The 18,307-nt window shown below is 40.1% G+C and overlaps 1 protein-coding gene across 1 annotated transcript in view; it reads right to left on the reverse strand.

Annotated features, from left to right (window-relative positions):
• The window catches only part of LOC127440404 (ubiquitin carboxyl-terminal hydrolase 47-like), a 57,586-nt gene that overhangs the window by 3,236 nt on the left and 36,043 nt on the right, over positions 1–18,307 (reverse strand). The window contains exons 11-27 of the mRNA XM_051696950.1: positions 16,236–16,394; positions 16,009–16,140; positions 14,961–15,037; positions 14,793–14,848; positions 14,571–14,683; positions 12,486–12,590; positions 12,060–12,267; positions 11,707–11,822; positions 11,482–11,601; positions 8,104–8,872; positions 4,909–5,084; positions 4,716–4,796; positions 4,495–4,610; positions 1,333–1,451; positions 420–550; positions 263–310; positions 43–173 (exon numbers count right to left, since the gene is read on the reverse strand). Of these exons, the coding sequence (XP_051552910.1) occupies positions 43–173; positions 263–310; positions 420–550; positions 1,333–1,451; positions 4,495–4,610; positions 4,716–4,796; positions 4,909–5,084; positions 8,104–8,872; positions 11,482–11,601; positions 11,707–11,822; positions 12,060–12,267; positions 12,486–12,590; positions 14,571–14,683; positions 14,793–14,848; positions 14,961–15,037; positions 16,009–16,140; positions 16,236–16,394 (2,657 nt within the window). The remainder of the gene's footprint in view (positions 1–42; positions 174–262; positions 311–419; positions 551–1,332; positions 1,452–4,494; positions 4,611–4,715; positions 4,797–4,908; positions 5,085–8,103; positions 8,873–11,481; positions 11,602–11,706; positions 11,823–12,059; positions 12,268–12,485; positions 12,591–14,570; positions 14,684–14,792; positions 14,849–14,960; positions 15,038–16,008; positions 16,141–16,235; positions 16,395–18,307) is intronic.

Here is an 18,307-nt window from a genome sequence, read left to right on the forward strand (position 1 = left end):
TCGATGCCCTTGCAGTGCTGACAGGAAAGGGCCAGGTTTTACCTGTAGAAGATCACAGCGCCATCATCACAGATGTAGAGAGGCCAGACATTGAGAGTGGAGACTTTAGGATTCCAGTCCAAATCCTGATGGATCTCCATCACTGAGATGTCACAGGGAAAAGTTCCTCGACCCTGTAGGAGAAATCACACAATCAGATCTGAGTAACTGAAGGAAGGACCCCTGCGATTCTAATTAAACTGATACAAAAAGACTGCCGTACCTTGGCAAACTCCAGGTTGTCCAGAGCAATCCCACTCATTTCACTGAGCTGATGGAACAGAATATGACATAAGTGAATAGTGAAACAAGCTTTGGCAATTCTTTGCAAACCTCAGCTTGATTTCCAAGAACAAAACAGCATAATGGTGTCCACATACCTTCTCCTTCAGTTCCTCTACACTGCTGCTCTCCAGCACCACCTCTCGGAAGGGCTCGAGCTTCATCTGGGCAGGGCACCAACGACGGGTCAGAACCGCCAACTGGGACATGGACTTCATCCGCTCCGGTTCTTCAACAGAGAGAAATCAATGAATGACAAATCAAGAGCTGTCTGATCAGGGACAGTCAGTCAAGGATATTTCAGACAACCATCCTCCATTTTCAATAAGGTGAAAGCAGCAGTGTTACTGTATGTGATCTGGTTTAGAATTACTTTTTTTATTATTTAGATACTGTATTCACATAAATGTGCTTATAGTAATGCACTTACAACCAAACTTGCCTCTATGGGGCAAGGCATTCTGGATGTTTTAACAGCAGAAATGTGCAGCTCATATTTTCGAAAGTGCTTATATTACTAAAACTGCACAAAAATGTGTGTTTTTTGAGCTGTACAGTTATGTAAATTGTCCTTTTGGAAGTGGGACAAGCAGGTGAACTTAGATGAGATAATGACGTCATATCTATAGTCTGATTTTTCTTAATGTAAACAGTCCCTTTCTTGTGTCTTCGCACGTATCATGTGAAAGTTACTGGGTGTATTGGCTTTACAATAGTCATGACAGCAGTTGAAAGACTAGATATAACTTTGCACAGATAAGGATTTGAAGTGTTTTTAATCACAATAATGTTTAAAACAGTGTGTATTTTATTGTTTATTCCGGTGCAATATCTTGCCTCATAGACTGCTATTGTAAGTGTACCAGTGTACAAACTGAGGGATGAGTTTAAATGATTGTCTGTGGTAATCGACAGCATGCCTCAAATGCTGTTGATGTAGCCTGTATTAAACACAGAATATTCCTTTAATGTAAAGCAGTACTAGCACTAGTCACTAGTACTAGTCTTTACCTTCAAGGACTTCAAGGAACACTTCCCAGTTACTGGAGATGTTGATGTCCTCCTCATAGACGTGGTAATCCAGAAACACTGTGCCTGGGTTCTTCCAGGTCTTCTTCCTGAGTCTAAACCTGTGACACACAGAGGGACACTCATTCTTTTAGTATTGGAAGGCTTTAATCCTCCTCTGCTGTTGAGTCAGTGCATTTATAAGGTCAGTCACTGCAGTGTGCACCGAAGGCAAATGCTCACTGTTGTAGCACGTACCAGAGTCAGCCTGTGATTACATAAGAGCAAACCCAGACTACAACAGCCATCCTAAGCCTAAAACAGGGTTTCCCATGTTTTCTGACCAATGGAATTTCCATGACTTTTAGAAACCGATTTTTAATAATAATAAATCTAATAAATCATTCAGACCAATGTGTGAACCATGTCAAGCAATCATTGTATTTTTCAGAAATGAAGTTGCAACTAAATACAAGTCAGACCTGGTCAAAATTGTGTTTTCAAGAGAGAAAAAACATGGATATGTCGCATCTGTGTAAAAGCTGCACTGACAGAGGTTGCATGCGGCTGGCATTAGGACCCGGGAGCAGTCGCCCGACATCCCTTCAGCCGCTCAATATGTCAGACTCGCTCCAGGATCTACGTATCGTATTACACAGTATTTAGCCTTATTTTAATGTGGATCATTTGCTTTCAGGAATCGTGTAACAGTTTTTCAAATTCTGTTTGTTTCACTAAAAAAAGGCGACAAATAAGCCACATCTTTTTATAAAATATGTAACTCAATGCTGTTTACAAATAAACAGCTTTTAGTCTGTGAGTAAAACAATATGCCTGTTGTATTCTATACATTCATTAACGTTAACAACAGTCTCTCTGGGAATATTTCAATCCTCTTTATATATCTGCCACCCTCTTTGTTATGCACTACTTATCCGGTTCATTGACTGAATGTTTTTTACTACAAGTGTGATTTCTACAAGGGTTTCTCGCTCTCAATGGGGTGCGTGGTAAGTTGTGTGTGGATCGCGGAGAGTAGCATGAGCCTCCATTTGCGGCGTCTCCCCGGTGTTATGCACGACAAGCCACGTGATAAGATGCACGGATTGACTGTCTCAGAAGCGAAGGCAACTGAGACTTGTCCTCTGCCACCCGGATTGAGGTGAGTAACCGCGCCATCACGAGGACCTACTTAGTAGTGGAAATTGGGCATTCCAAATTGGGAGAAAAAAGGATTAAAAAAAAAAAAAAGGAATGCACAATTAATCGAACAAAATAACATTAAAAAATAATAATAATCGAAATTACAATAACAGCTGCCACAATTTACTAATCGTTAAAAGGTTTACTTCTGTTACATGTCAAAATTTTCTATTCACAACATATTTTTTTGGTCCGTTGTGTGCTTAAATGCAATTGTAAATCAGAGGCGTTTAAATTAGCCTAAAGGCATATTAGTAATGCTCACTTGCTGTGTAGAATTTATTCACAATTTGATAATAACTTTGTTTTTCTTGCATTGAAACAATAAAGCAATTCAGAAACACAGTTCTCAGCTTATTTTGGATGTGTGGCCTACATATGAATATGGCATGCAGATGCATGATACAAAATAGGGCTGCCGACTATTTCCTCTGATTTTGTAATTGCAATTATTTATTTTGATTAACTGAATTTACATTAATGCACCTGCATGCCATATTCTTTATGTGGGCTATGCATTAAAACAAGCTGAGAACTGTGTTCCTGAATTGCATTATTATTGTTATTCACATTCTGAATAAATTATACAAAGTATAATTTAGATACGGAACATTACTGATATGCCTTTAGACTAATATAAATGCCTCTGATTTGCCTTTGCATTCATGCACACAATGCCCAAAAATAATAAGTTGTAAATTATAATTTTTTGTGCAATGGGAGTAATTGTACACTTTAATTGACACTTTTCAAGATTATATAATTGTGACAGTTGTAACTGTAATCTTGATTATTTTTTCGATTAAATGTGCAGCCCTAAAACAAAATAAGTATTTTAATGTAAATTCTATTAAATCAAAAATAATCACAATTACAAATATCAAGGGAAATAATTGACAAATAAGATTTTCGTCATAATAGTGTAGCCATATTAATGGTCCTCCATCATCTTTTCTTTAAAGGGGTCATATCAAGAAATAAATTACGGGGGCCTGGGTAGCTCAGCAAGTAAAGACGCTGACTACCACCCGCAAGTCGCAAGTTCGAATCCAGGGCGTGCTGAGTGACTCCAGCCAGGTCTCCTAAGCAACCAATTGGCCCGGTTGCTAGGGTGGGTAGAGTCACGTTGGGTTAACCTTCTCGTGGTCTCCATAATGTGGTTCTCGCTCTCGGTGGGGCACATGGCGAGTTGTGCGTGGATGTCGAGCGCGTTACCGCGGAGACCTAGCGCGTGTGGAGGCTTCACGCTATTCTCCGTGGTAACGCGCTCAACAAGCCACATGATAAGTTGCACGGGTCGACGGTCTCAGACGCAGAGGCAACTGAGATTTGTCCTCCGCCACCCGGATTGAGGCGAGTCACTACGCCACCATGAGGACTTAGAGCACATTGGGAATTGGGCATTCCAAATTGGGGAGAAAATCCCAAACAAATACGAAGAAAAAAAAAAGTACGGCTGTTTAATGTATTATGTAAACATATTGTAACTTTCAGAATTTCAAACTTTATTCCCAGTCTAAAAAAAAAACAACATTTTATTATTCTATAACTTCAAAAAGGGTCCACTACAAAATGTGTGATTTTGTGATGCCACAATTATTAATACAGTAATATATGGGCCACCCACATTGACACATGAACGATGCTTATTCTGTGTTCAGTTAGTGTTGTTCCAAATTTCATATGTGAAGAGTAAGCCAATCATAACAAAGGGTATTTACATAGAAGTATTAATGGTACAGTAACAAAGAAGAAAATAACTTGTTTAAATCTATGGGTCAGAGAGAGAATGGAAAATGGTCTTGTGAAACTAAATTGACTGTTTTTGGTGCAAGAAACCAAGAGGACTTCATACAGAATTTTTTTATAAATAGATTATGATATGACCCCCTAAAAAAGTAGACATAAGTTGGGAATATGAAGAGGGCAACATGCTGTCTACATGACTTGGATGCAGCTCACCTGTCTATAATGAGGTCCAGTTTGCACTGGTCTTTGAGTTGAGGCAGTAACTCCTCCTTGGACTGCCGAACAGTCATGCCCTTTGCGAACACAGTGTCCAAAAGGAACTTACACGGCTGTTAAAAAAAACATAACACACGTTACACAAGTTATTTGTATGCGTGGAAATGTGAGAATTCTCATTCCATCTCCAAATGCACACCAAGCTCTTTTAGGCTCACCTCTGGTTCATTGACTAGCAGCTGGTACACCTTCACCCTGTATTCTCCTTTTTTCAATGCTCGGCCTAATCGGATTGTGATCTGTTCAACAGCAGAGCAGCAGTTGACTTTAATGTCCAGGGAATAAGCCGTAAAAAAATGGCTAAACATTCCAGAACATAATTCAACCGTAATGGAAAAAGTTAAATCTCACCTTGTTGTCATCTGAGAAAGAAGAGAGTGTCTCGTTGAGCCGCACGCTCTCAAACTCCTGGTTGTTGGCGTAAACCCGGAAGACCTTGAACTGAGTGGAAGGGACGCCAACAAACGGCTCGAGATTCTGCTTGAATGCCGCCAGTGTGATTCTCTTATCAACATGGACAAGTAAACCTGAAACACGAGTATTACATTAGCAATTTTCAGACTTGTCTGAAAGAACAAACATGTTAGGCAGAGACACTGTGAACAAAATGTTTCTTGGCGGTACATTTCAAAAGCAAAGAACTAGTCTATCTGGCGTTATATTTAAAGAGAAAGAATCTCAGGGTTCCCATGGTAATGGAAACCCTGCAAATATCAGGGAATGTAAAATGTTTGTTTTTTTAACATCATGCCAGCTTCAATGGCTATTTTCACTAGCAAAATCAAGGTTAAGATATAAAAACAGCTAAAATAATTAAAAACCTATCATAAGAAGCATAAGATTATTTTTTAATAATAATAACAACAAAAAATGGGTAACACTTTACAATAAGGTTCCATTCGTTAACATTACTTAATACATTAGGTATCATGAACAAACAATTAACAATATATATTTTTATGCATTTATTAATATTAGCTAATGTTAGTTAATAAAAATACAATTGTTCAATGTTAGTTCATGTTAGTTCATAGTGCATAACAAATGTTAACTAATACCACTTTTGATTTTAAAACATTATAATTATAATTTAATAATAATTTTATTTATCACACATTATACATTTGCACATATACAGTGAAATTCTTTTTTTTTCACATATCCCAGCTAAGCTGGGGTCAGAGTGCAGGGTCAGCCATGATACAGCACCCCTGGAGCAGATAGGGTCAAGGGCCTTGCTCAAGGGTCCAACAGTGGCATCTTAGCAGTGCTGGGGCTTGAACCCCCCAACCTTCTGATCAGTAACCCAGAGCCTTAACCGCTGAGCCACCACTGCCCCGTTTTCGCATATCCCAGCCAAGCTGGGGTCAGAGCGCAGGGTCAGCCATGATACGGCGCCCCTGGAGCAGATGGGGTCAAGGGCCTTGCTCAAGGGCCCAACGGTGGCATCGTGGCAGTGTTGGGGCTTGAACCCCTGTCCATCTAGTCATTAACCCAGAGCCTTAACCGCCGATTAATAAATGCTCAATAATTATTGTTCATTGTTAGTTCATGTTAACTAATGTTAACAAATGGAACCTTATTGTAAAGTGTTGGTTGACAGATAATGGGCTCTGGCATGAGGCACATATGGGGAACGAATGAAAAACGTAAGATTTTCTGGCCTGGAAAAGATATGGAAGTTAATAAAATCTTTAAAAACCACAGAAATTTAAATCGATGCCCAGGTAATAAAATATTTCATTGCTAGAAACTGCTCTTTGTGAGTGTTATCTCTATAAATCATTTTATAAATCACGAATAACCGGAAAAGTCATAGTAAAATGGTGAAGAACCCCCAGCATTTCTAAAGGAAAGAGTTTAAAGAGTAATTACTTTTTGGTGTATTTATTTATTTAGTCATTTTGGAGCTTGACAGACGTAGTCACTCTTAACTATTTTATTAAAAAAGTGACATGAAGATTCTTCAAAATCTCTTCTTTTGTGTTCCACGAAACAAATTACAGCAAACAATTTTAAAACTATACATGGGTGAGTAAATAAAGACAAAATTTCCATTTATGGGTGAACAATATCGTCAAGACAGTACAACAATATTGAGTGAACTACGCCTCGTTTTTCACGTCAAATTAAAGGGATAGTTCACCGAAAAATGAAAATTCTGTCGTCATTCATGTTGCTCCAAACCTTCTTTCTACTTTCTTACCTCCTTACCTTCTTTCTCGTTCTTTCAAACTTTCTACTGCGGAACACAGAAGAAGATATTTTGAAATGCGTCTGAATGATTAATCGAAATAAAATTGAAATTATTTTGCTGTTTAAGTTATTTATTTTATTTGGTAACAGCATTTCCGGTCAGCAGAAAAGCATGGGCAAAACATGGCTTAATTTTGGTTAAAAGGAATCACACTTTTTAAAAAATGTTTCTCATATTGCAGTTCAAGTAGCAATCACAATATTTTTCAAAATAATCGCAATTAATTTTTTTTTGTCTAAATCGTTGGACCACACTGATTTTCATTGTATGGTACAAAAAAAAACAATTTTTTTCTTCTGTTCCACTAGGGTGACCATATTCTGGAAGGAATAATAGGATTCAAAACAGTGTTACTATGAATGCAAACTTTAATACAGTGAAAAAGACACTCTATTAGCATAAATATATATAAATAAATACAAATTTCCAACATTCTTTTGAATGTCCATGTACTAAAATATTTGATGCCATGAGTGTACCTTAATTTACTATTACTATTATTTTGAATGGCAATGGAAAATGAAGCAATGTGATAACAATTTTACCTGGTCGCAAAAAGTAGTCCGTTAATTTACCTGATGAACTTTCACCTTTTGCTGACCCTTTATGCTTCGCAGAGCTAATGTGTGCTTCTAAATCATTTGCACCTTTATTAGCAACTGACACATAAGTGCCAGCTTTACATGTCATTCATTCTGCTTCCCACGGATCTCGACCTGGACAAAAGCATGGGAATTTTTTGTGCAAATCTTCTGTAAATTTGCACTTTCGTTTGGGCGTTGTTTCCACTCAGCTGTCATTTGCTGCTATTGTCAATCAACTGTTTGATGCCGCACACAACAGCGCTTTGCGCGTTCATGGAGAGACTGACAACAGGAATTTGGACAATAGTTGCTGCAATCCTCTTATAATCGACCAATTGGTGTGTGAGAAGGCGGGACTTACAAAGACGGGTTAAAGCAATGCAAATATGCGCGCACACACAATGAAGTATTAGACAAGATGTACATCATAATGCAACTAAAGCCAAATCCCGGACATTTTTGCAAATTTAGAAATCCCGGCCGGACGCTTTTTTAAGGTCCGAAAAAGAGGACATGTCCGGGAAAAAGAGGACGTATGGTCACCCTAGTTCCACAAAAGAAAAATAATACATACAGATTTGGAGCGTCATGAGAGTGAGTAAACGTTGACAGAATTTTCATTTTTGGGTGAACTATCCCTTTAAGTATAATGCCTTCCCCAACTAAGTTCTATTAAAAGAAAAAGTAAAATCCAAGAGATATTACATTTCTGGCCTTCTCCAGATCCGTCCTCCTGCGAGTGTGACTCTGCTTTAAAATATAGGTACTGCGCCTCAGCTTTGCTCTTCCCGTTCTCATCATACTCGCTGTCCGTGCCAGAGTCCTCTTCGGCCGTGTCCCACGTCTCCTTTTTCCCCTCGTTTGCTTTGGAGCGTCGGCTGCTGGTGATGCTGTGTGAGTCGAGGCCGTTGGCCAGAGGCAGCGGGCCACTGTCTGCATTACACAGGGTGTCACTGCTGTGACTGGAGCTCAGGATATCGCTGTCCACCGAGCTGGTGCTGCGGTCATTATTGACATCCGAGTCGGAGCGTTCCTCAGAAGGGAACTGGTTTTCTGGGTCAGAGGCGGCTCGTGTGCAGTTCTCTATTTGGGAGGGCTGTGAAGCAGCCTCTGGCTCTTGTGCTGGTGACTCGATGTGCTCAAAGTCGCTGTGTTCGGAGCTCTTCTGGCTGTCACTGGTGCTGGAAGTATGCTGCTGCTGTTGCTGTTGTAATGAAAGGTTCTTCAGTTTCTCCGTGCTTTCCTCCAGAATGGCCTCCACTGACTTCCTGCTGTCCTTTGCCCCATCAAAAGAGTCCTCAGAGTCAGCGTTAGCTTTGGGGCAACTAGCTCTATTGGCCAAAGTGCCTGGCGACTGCTCAGGCAGGGAGACAAATAGTCTGATTGTGTTTCCATGGCGATCCAGGAGCTTCCACAAAAGGGAGTCTGTGAAAGTGGCCTGATGATCCGTCGAGTCAGAGCTCTCCACGAAAACCTGTGGGGAAAAAGAGCATTACATAGAATCAATCAATATAAAGACTAAAATTGCACTTCTAGGGTGAATCTCACGAAACCTGAAAAGAACACGTCTAGGTCACATTTGCAAGGAAAAAAAAAAGATAAAAAATAACGTGTATTTGTAGGACCATTAATAATTTTGCATTGATTTAATAACAATGAAGTCCCATATGCCATTCTGCACCAAAATCCCAATACGCCCCCTCCCACAAACAAGCCTGAAATACACCAGGGACTTTCAAACTATTGGTGAACAATCGTTGTTGATTTTTGCCAAAAACCAAAAGCAACTATTGGCGCCATTTAATTAACAAAACCGTTAAATCGGTTAACTCCTAGTTTTTTTATAATTGACATTATTCACAATGGTGATCGTCTTCAGATTTTCATTTCTGTTATAGTAATGTTATACTGTATTGCATTTAAAATGTACAGTAATACAACAGTACTGAAAAGATCATTTCATGCCTTACGTTAATGGGAAGGTTGGTGCTTTTATATTCATAAAAATAATGTCACAATACAAAAAAAAAACTTAATGGGCCAAAAGAGAAAAAAGGTTATTTTATTTATGCATAAGATTTTTATTTTGGGGTAATATGTGATCTGGGCATGTCATTGACAGGTTTAATGAGATTCACCCTTACATTTAGGTGATAATGGGTCATTGAAAATTGTGAAATTTACTTAACAGCTCTGTTCCAAAACATAATGAGCTCAATACCTAGACAGCATTTTAAAGAGTCGTTTATCCAAAAAAAAAAAAAATTCCCTCATCATTTACTCACCCTCATGCCATCCCAGATGTGTATGACTTTTATTCTTCTGCAGAACACAAATGAAGATTTTTGGGAGCCTGGGTAGCTCAGTGGTAAAAGACGCTGGCTACCACCCCTGCAGTTCGAATCCCAGGGCGTGCGGAGTGACTCCAGCCAGGTCTCCTAAGCAACCAAATTGGCCCAGTTGCTAGGGAGGGTAGAGTCACATGGGGTAACCTCCTCGTGGTCACTATAATGTGGTTCGTTGTCGGTGGGGCGCGTGGTGAGTTGAGCGCAGATGCCGCGGTGGATGGCATGAAGCCTCCACACGCGCTATGTCTCCGTGGCGACGCGCTCAACAAGCTACGTGATAAGATGGGTTGATGGTCTCAGACGCGGAGGCAACTGGGATTCATCCTCCGCCACCCGGATTGAGGCGAATCACTACGCGACCACGAGGACTTAAAAGCGCACTGGGAATTGGGCTTTCCAATTTTGGTGAAAAAGGGGAAGAAAAAAAATCACAAGAAAAAAAAACGATTTTTAGAAGAATATCTCAGCTCTTTTGGTCCATTTAATGTAAGTAAATGGTGGGCAGAACTTTGATTAGGAAGGAGGTTGACAAAGGTAAACTGTGGATTATGGCTATTCTACTTTTTAAACTAAAAGCATTAGGTTTTAATGATAAAAGTATTGAGTGGATTCAGTCTTAGCCTATATGACTTGCGGAGCTCCTCAGGGGGGTGTTTTAAGTCCATAACTTTTTCTTTATATATAAATGATTTAAAAGCAGCTCGTTCAGAGGAGCTTTTCCTTTATGCGGATGATGCAGCAATTATTAATCCACAGGAGAATAAGTGGGCCATTGAGGACAGAATGAGCATAGAGTTACAAAAGACGTCAGCAAGGTTTTTGGACAACAAACTTTCCTTACACCTGGGTAAAACTGAAGCCATCTTATTTGGCTCTAGATCTGTTCCACAAAAGATTAATTATCTATGATTTTTATTGTTAGTTTTTCTGCACCTATGCCCCCATCTTTTTAATTACATTGAGGACCACAATGGAAATAAGCCTTTGGCTTTATTGTTTGTTTATCCTCGATGGTTTTTTAAATTGTACGGGATGTTTTGTATTTATCATTCTTGTACATTTTGTAAAGCTTGTCAAAAAAAAAAAAAAAAAGCTCCAAAGAGCACATAAAGGCCACATTAAAGTAATCCATATGACTCCAGTGGTTAAATCCATGTCTTCAGAAGCGATATGATCAGTGTGGCTGAGAAACAGATCAATATTTAAGTCCTTTTTACTATAGATCTCCACTTTCACTTTTACATTGTGAAAGTCAGTGTAGATTTGTACTAAAAATGGACTACAGAGCTTTTTATTTTCTTAAAATCTTTGTTTGTGTTCTGCAGAAGAAAAAAGTCATACACATCTGGGATGACATGAGCGTGTTTAAATAATGAGAGAATTTTCACTTTTAGGTAAACTATCTCTTTAAGGCATCTAAATGTGCTTCCACGAGAAGCCTGTTCCAAAAGTGTTCCAATAATTATGCTGCTTTATAAAACACAAGACACCCTATTTAAGTCAAATTCTAAGGCAGAATTGAAGAACTTGACAAGAGGATCAACATTTGTGTGGCATGTGTGAGTGACCATGAGCAGAGCTGCTGATTATGACAAGCGTTTCAAATCAGTCACTTATCAAGTTCCATTTCGGTTAGGATGCTGCATCAGGTAGCTCCCTGTGTTGACAGCAGAAAGTGAGGCAGCTCACTGGGGTTTGAAACAGAGCCATTATGCTGACTGTTAAGTAGGTGAACCTTGTTACTCCTGAAGAAACCTTCTGCCTTCAGCGTCTTGTTGGGCATGTAAAGAAGCCGAAGGTCATTATAGCAGCGCTCTAAGACGACACGCATCGTCTCGGCACAAAGCTCCGTTGCCTGAGAACAAAAAAAAAAAAAAAACACAAGAACAACAGGTTAGATGGAGATAGATAGGGTTTCAAATCCTCAAGAATGATTGAAATGGGAAATGAGAGTTTGTACCTGTGCAATGAGTTGCTTAAACTCAGTAATGGTCTGGTTTAGATAGGCCCTGACACTGACTGGAGCAGCAATAGTCTCACTCTTTAGATCCACAACATGGACCTTCACCATCACCTCTGCAATGAAAATAAAAACAGACAACCATTTACAGTAAGCCAAATTTGGAATTCAAACAGTAGAAATCAAATGAGCATTATATGAAAAACACTGCCATCAAATGGGCTGCAGAGTATTGAAGTGTATTCAATCAATTTGTGAACAGCTGATGATGCATTTTAAGATGCTTATTCATTGCGACCCTGAATGCAGATTTGTTGCTAGAGTTGATCTTGTAAAACGTGCTCAGCGTCTACCTCCAGGTTTGTAGGGCTGGAAGACCTGGTCTGGCCTGCGGATCTCCAGCAGCAGGTCAAACATGTATGAAGATTTGACCCCGCCAAGCAGCAGACCCATAGGCATGTCCTCCTCACCCTCGTATGAACGTTCCAGATATTCGTGAAACTCATCGTACTTGACCAATCGACAGCAGTCCAGTGGCACTACTCCCGCAAGATCCATCAGCTGATCAAAAAGACAATCACACAGACACAAGAACACTAATCAGTGAGATCTCATCTGATCAGCAATATATTCAGAGGGACAAAGCATGGTGAACTTGTTGAACTGTTTTACGGTGTGTCTATGCTTTCAGGCAAGAGAGGTTTGTAATCTTAGTTAGTGCACAAATTCCACATTTCATTGTGCTGTAGGAGTGTTCTTTTCAAACTGTCTCTACTCACCTTGAAGGCCATTTCTGTTGCTTCTCTTAAAGTTTTGTCCTTGTGAACCTCTAGCTTGTTCTCCATCATCATCATCTTCACTGGATGCATGCAGAAAAGCTTGATCTAGAAGTAGAGAGAGAGTTCAGTTCAACCTGTCAAAACAATGCAAGATGCTATAAAGCAACCAGCGATAATTCCCTTCTACTCCATGTTAAGTGTTTTTCATAAACAGCTGTGATCGTGAAAAGCTACGAGACATTTTGTCACTGGCTTGGTTTCCTTTTTTTTTGTTGCACTGCACCGGGCTGCCCCGCCCACTGTGATACCTCAGTGGTCCAAATGCAAAATGACTAGTCAAAATTGTTGTTGTGTCATGCCTGGTTAGTGTTACTAAGGGTGCTTACATGCTAGGGAAAGCTCAGAAGGGCCGTTTGATGCATGGGAATGTGAAAGGTCCATTTGGAGAGAAGGGTCTGTCTGCGTCCTGCAAAAAGGGTTGCCACCTGTCCCGTAAAATATGGGATCATCCCGTATTTAAAGATTAAATGATGCGTCCCTAATCTAATCAATATGGGACGTGACTTGTCCGGTATTTAAGCAGGTCAGATGGCGTCACTGCGAAATCGTTCCAGGTCGTTAATTTAACAGTGATATAAGTTGGAAAGTTTGCCTCTGAAAAGTCAGGGACCATCTGAAAAGTCCAAAAATTGTGATAAGATGTGCTAATACTGTGGAGGGTGTGGTAAGAGACCGTCTGAAAAGTCCACACATTTTTTTATTATTATTATTGAAAAAATATATATAAATGTTCAATAAGGTGTACAAAATTACACAGATTGAACAATGTATGAATACAATCACTGAGTCATCAAGACAAGAAGTACAGATGAAGGAAAAAAATTATAAAGTAAAAAACAAAAAAAACAACAACAACAAAACTTATAAATAAGATAAAGATCATAAATAATCGAAAAAATAAAAATATTTTTATAAGTCATGGGTTAGGGAAGTTCTCGTTTTAGCATATAAGAAAGGATATAAATGTTTTACTATTAGTAACTCTCAAAGCATTTATTGCTAAAACTGTGGAGGATGTGGTAAGGGAGCATCTGAATATGCCAAGCGAATGCTAAGTCTTAAAACAGTTGGATGTCACATTCATACACTGCGTTTGTTTTATTTATTTGGAGTCCTGCAGCAACCCAACAGCTACCCCTAAACCTAACCACAAAGGTTAAAAAAAATGAAAAGTTTGTAAAAATTATTAAATATACCACAACTCAAAAGTGCTTTTGAATAGAATCATACCACTAGGTGGCGACAGAGAGGAGAAATGTGATGTAAATGAAGAGGAGAAGCAGCTAACGGTATGCTAAGCTAATAGCCGCTTAGCTTGGGAGCTAACTGGTGAAAACAGAACTGAGACATTTTTCATTTCACCATTTATATCTCTGAGTTAATAATATGACATGTCAAATGTGATTTAAAAGTTATTCATTCTTACATTTGAACAGTTGAGACAACATGAATCATACAATGATTTTATAGGATTTTAATAGTTCTTTTAGCCAATAGAATGGCTTTATGATCCAAGGGGTGCGTTACTTAGAGTGGGGGTGTCGTGTAGTGGGTGTTCCTTGTCATCTTGCGGGATGTAGACAGATATAATTGCGTTTGGAAGGCATGTACTTGAGGGAGGAGGAGGTTCAGTTTGAAAACAAGCGGCAATCTAAAATATAACTTTTGACAATGTACCAGTAAACACTGAAACACTACTCCAGGCTCTCTCTCCACAATTACTAACTTTTTAGCTTGGCAGAGAAAAATAAAGGACAGGGAATGAATAATCAGCATGAATATGTTTGTCTGCCATATTTATTAGATTTCACAGCACAACTAGTTGCCCTTTCCCAGATTCTCATTGGTCAACACATGACTACGTCAGTGCACGTTGCAAAAAAAGTTGAAATGCTCACTTTCGCAAACCCTTGTGTTTTCCTCTCCGTCATTCTGAATCACCATCCCCATTGAAATCAAAGCATTCGCAGCGTTCTCTGACGCAGCGTGTATAAGCTCCCTAATCCGAGCCTTTATACTCTGTACCTTGCATGTGTTGCGCTCGATCTCTCTCTGTCTCTTCTCGTGCTCCTCAGACTCTTTCTCTCGCTGCACCAGTCTTTTTATGTGCTCGGGGAAACCCTCCACTTCCAGGAATTCTGCACACAGAAGGGCATTTAAAGGAAACTCTTTAATACTCATGTTTAAAGGACATGAAAAAACTGAAATTATCTATGTACAATATCAAACCCATATCAGTTTCCTTACTTGCATTCCTCGAGGGCTCTTTTAGTCTGTACATGAGCATGTATGCATTTGTAGAGCTGTTGGGAGTATAAAGAAGAATATGCTGAACTTGGTCATCATTACAGACTTTACATCATAATGTGCATAAGGAGGACCTTCTCATATGGTTCACTATGAAGCATCACACACCTGGCAAAGGCACTGGAGTAATAGCCTCTGCTCCCTGAGGATCCACCATATGTCTTCCTGATGTCATCCTGTGTGATCTGGAACACACACAATGAAAACAGCACAAATTATAATATTGCTGAACATCAAATGATCAGTTAAAGGTGTAGTTCCAAGCCTGCATTATTTTCTCTCTTCCCTGAAACAAAGGAAGGCATAATGTCAGAGCTTCTGTGTGGCGAGCAGGGCGTGGCCGAACGGCGTCTGGGCAGAGCGAGGCCGGGAAGATAAGTGGTGAACGAGTTCCACCTGTGCGCCACACCGGTCTCGTGTTCCAGTGAGAAGTGGCGGGAGGATTTAAGGAGAAGAGACAGCAGCAGACGGGGAGAGAGAGGCACATGGAGCTGTGTGCGTGTGTGTGTTATGTGTGACACTGAAAAGTGTATAGTGTTTGTGCAATTAAAGTTCGTTGGAGTGTTCACCCGGTCCCCGCTTCCTCCTTTAAGAGAGTTAAAGAAACTGCTACATTCTGTTATCCAGAAAACAAAAGTGAAATAGTGATTTATGATCTCCAATTAACCATAAAAAAAGTCCAAATGACTTGTGTGTGTAATATTTCAAAGGTTTTCAAGCCATACATTAGTTTTGTGTGAAAAACAGACCACAATTTAAGTCATTATTCACTGATAATCTTCCTCTCCACCCCAAACGCCATTGGTTCTTGTGTGTCACATGACTGATCGCAACTTAATGCGTAAAAAACGTGACCACAAACAACATTTGAGAGCTATGGCAGAGGGGTAGATAAAGCTTGGAATATAACAAGCTTGGAACAAGTCACATGGACTTTTTTCACAGTACTCTTTAGTCCTTCTCGAAGCTTAGCAGTATAAATCACCATCCGCGTTCATTGTATGTAAACGGAAGATTGGATATTTTGCTTAAGATCTCCTTTTGTGTTTCATGGAGGACAGAAAGTCATACATGTTTAGAACGACATAAGGGTGAGTAAAAAAAAAAACTCATTTTGGGTGAACTATCACTTTAAGATTGATGCTAGCTAACTAACCTTGCTGACGTGCTGGTCATTGAAGCTGTACCATTGGCCGTCACTGAAGGACTTGATGCAGGCATAGTAGTGCCCACCTGCAGCACTCCCAGAATGCACCATGACCGAGAAGAGTTCAAAGGTCAATGAGCTCTGTTAAGCAGACAGAAAACAAGGTATGTTCATCTTTCATCATCCATTGTTCAGTACTTCACTTCGGCATTTGAGCTCAGAGGACGTGAGGTCACCTTTGGTTTGAGCACTCTCTCTGTGCTGCTGGTGTTGTCCAGACAGATGCCCTCATCCATGCCATCATCTGTGGAGAAATCATTGCTCATCTGGTCACTGTGACAGCTTCCTTCATTCTCTGCCCCACTGTCAGTGCAGCTCTCTGTCTGAGGAGACTTCTGCAGAGAGGAAAAGAAAATTATAGACTATGTTTACATCTCGGGTGATTTGGTCACAAGTTGACAGCAGTAAAAACTGGTGTAAATGGATTCAATTCCAGTTGGTGCTCCAGAGACAGGAAAGCACAGAGCGGGATCACTCGTGCTACTCAATTCGGTTTCTCTCGATATCGTGGCACTAGCCAAAAAACGTACTTGACTCATTTGAATACTACATTCTCCCATTGAGTTTTTTAGCTTAAAGCGCTACGGAGGAAATCAAACATCTCAAACGGCAAGACAGCCCATCATTCTAACCACCACTGACGAGTTAACCAGTTAAAACAATGTGTCATTCAACAACAATTATTTGTCATGTGGTCTTTTTAAACTACACATCATAACCCTTAATAAAATTCTGTCCGAATGATGTCAGATCAACAAATTGGTCATGTTTGAATTCAGATATTCAAATATTCTCCACAGAGATGACTTAAATCAGAAAGAAGGGAATATTTTCATTGGGAAATATTTAATTTTAGGGCTGGGAAATTTAACACGTTAATTTTTGGGAATAATATTTTTTGTTTAGTGCGTAAAAAAAAAAAGTGTCGAGTTGTTCCTGGCAGGCTACTCAGCCTTACAGGCTCCGATTAGGGTGGGGTTAGGGCACCTGCTGCCTACTAGGAACAAACCGGCACCTTTGTACAATGGAGGAAACTTCACTAATGTTTTCCCCACTTTCTGTATCTAACATTGGCATACAGTGCATCCAGAAAGTATTCACAGCGCTTCACTTTTTCCACATTTTGTTATGTTACAGCCTTATTCCAAAATGGATTAAATTCATTATTTTCCTCAAAATTCTACAAACAATAGCCCATAATGACAACGTGAAAGAAGTTTGTTTGAAATCTTTGCAAATTTATTAAAAATAAAAAACGAAAAAAAAATCACATGTACATAAGTATTCACAGCCTTTGCCATGACACTTAAAATTGAGCTCAGGTGCATCCTGTTTCCACTGATCATCCTTGAGATGTTTCTACAACTTGATTGGAATCCACCTGTGGTAAATTCAGTTGATTTGACATGATTTGGAAAGGCACACACCTGTCTATATAAGGTCCCACAGTTAACAGTGCATGTCAGAGCACAAACCAAGCCATGTAGACCTCCGAGACAGGATTGTATCAAGGCACAGATCTGGGGAAGGGTAAAGAAAAATTTCTGCAGCACTGAAGGTCCCAATGAGCACAGTGGCCTCCATCATCCATAAATGGAAGAAGTTTGGAACCACCAGGACTCTTCCTAGAGCTGGCCGCCCAGCCAAACTGAGCAATCGGGGGAGAAGGGCCTTAGTCAGGGAGGTGACCAAGAACCCGATGGTCACTCTGACAGAGCTCCAGCATTTCTCTGTGGAGAGAGGAGAACCTTCCAGAAGAACAATCATCTCTGCAGCACTCCACCAATCAGGCCTGTATGGTAGAGTGGCCAGACGGAAGCCACTCCTCAGTAAAAGGCACATGACAGCCTGCCTGGAGTTTGCCAAAAGGCACCTGAAGGACTCTCAGACCATGTGAAACAAAGATTGAACACTTTGGCCTGAATGGCAAACGTCATGTCTGGAGGAAACCAGGCACCGCTTATCACCTGGCCAATTCCATCCCTACAGTGAAGCATGGTGGTTGCAGCATCATGCTGTGGGGATGTTTTTCAGCAGCAGGAACTGGGAGACTAGTCAGGATCGAGGGAAAGATGAATGCAGCAATGTACAGAGACATCCTTGTTGAAAACCTGCTCCAGAGTGCTCTGGGCCTCAGACTGGGGCGAGGGTTCATCTTCCAACAGGACAACGACCCTAAGCACACAGCCAAGATAAAAAAGGAGTGGCTCTGGGACAACTCTGTGAATGTCCTTGAGTGGCCCAGCCA

The sequence above is a fragment of the Myxocyprinus asiaticus genome, chromosome 1 (genome assembly GCF_019703515.2).
Source record: "Myxocyprinus asiaticus isolate MX2 ecotype Aquarium Trade chromosome 1, UBuf_Myxa_2, whole genome shotgun sequence".
In the NCBI taxonomy this organism is placed as follows: Eukaryota; Metazoa; Chordata; class Actinopteri; order Cypriniformes; family Catostomidae; genus Myxocyprinus; species Myxocyprinus asiaticus.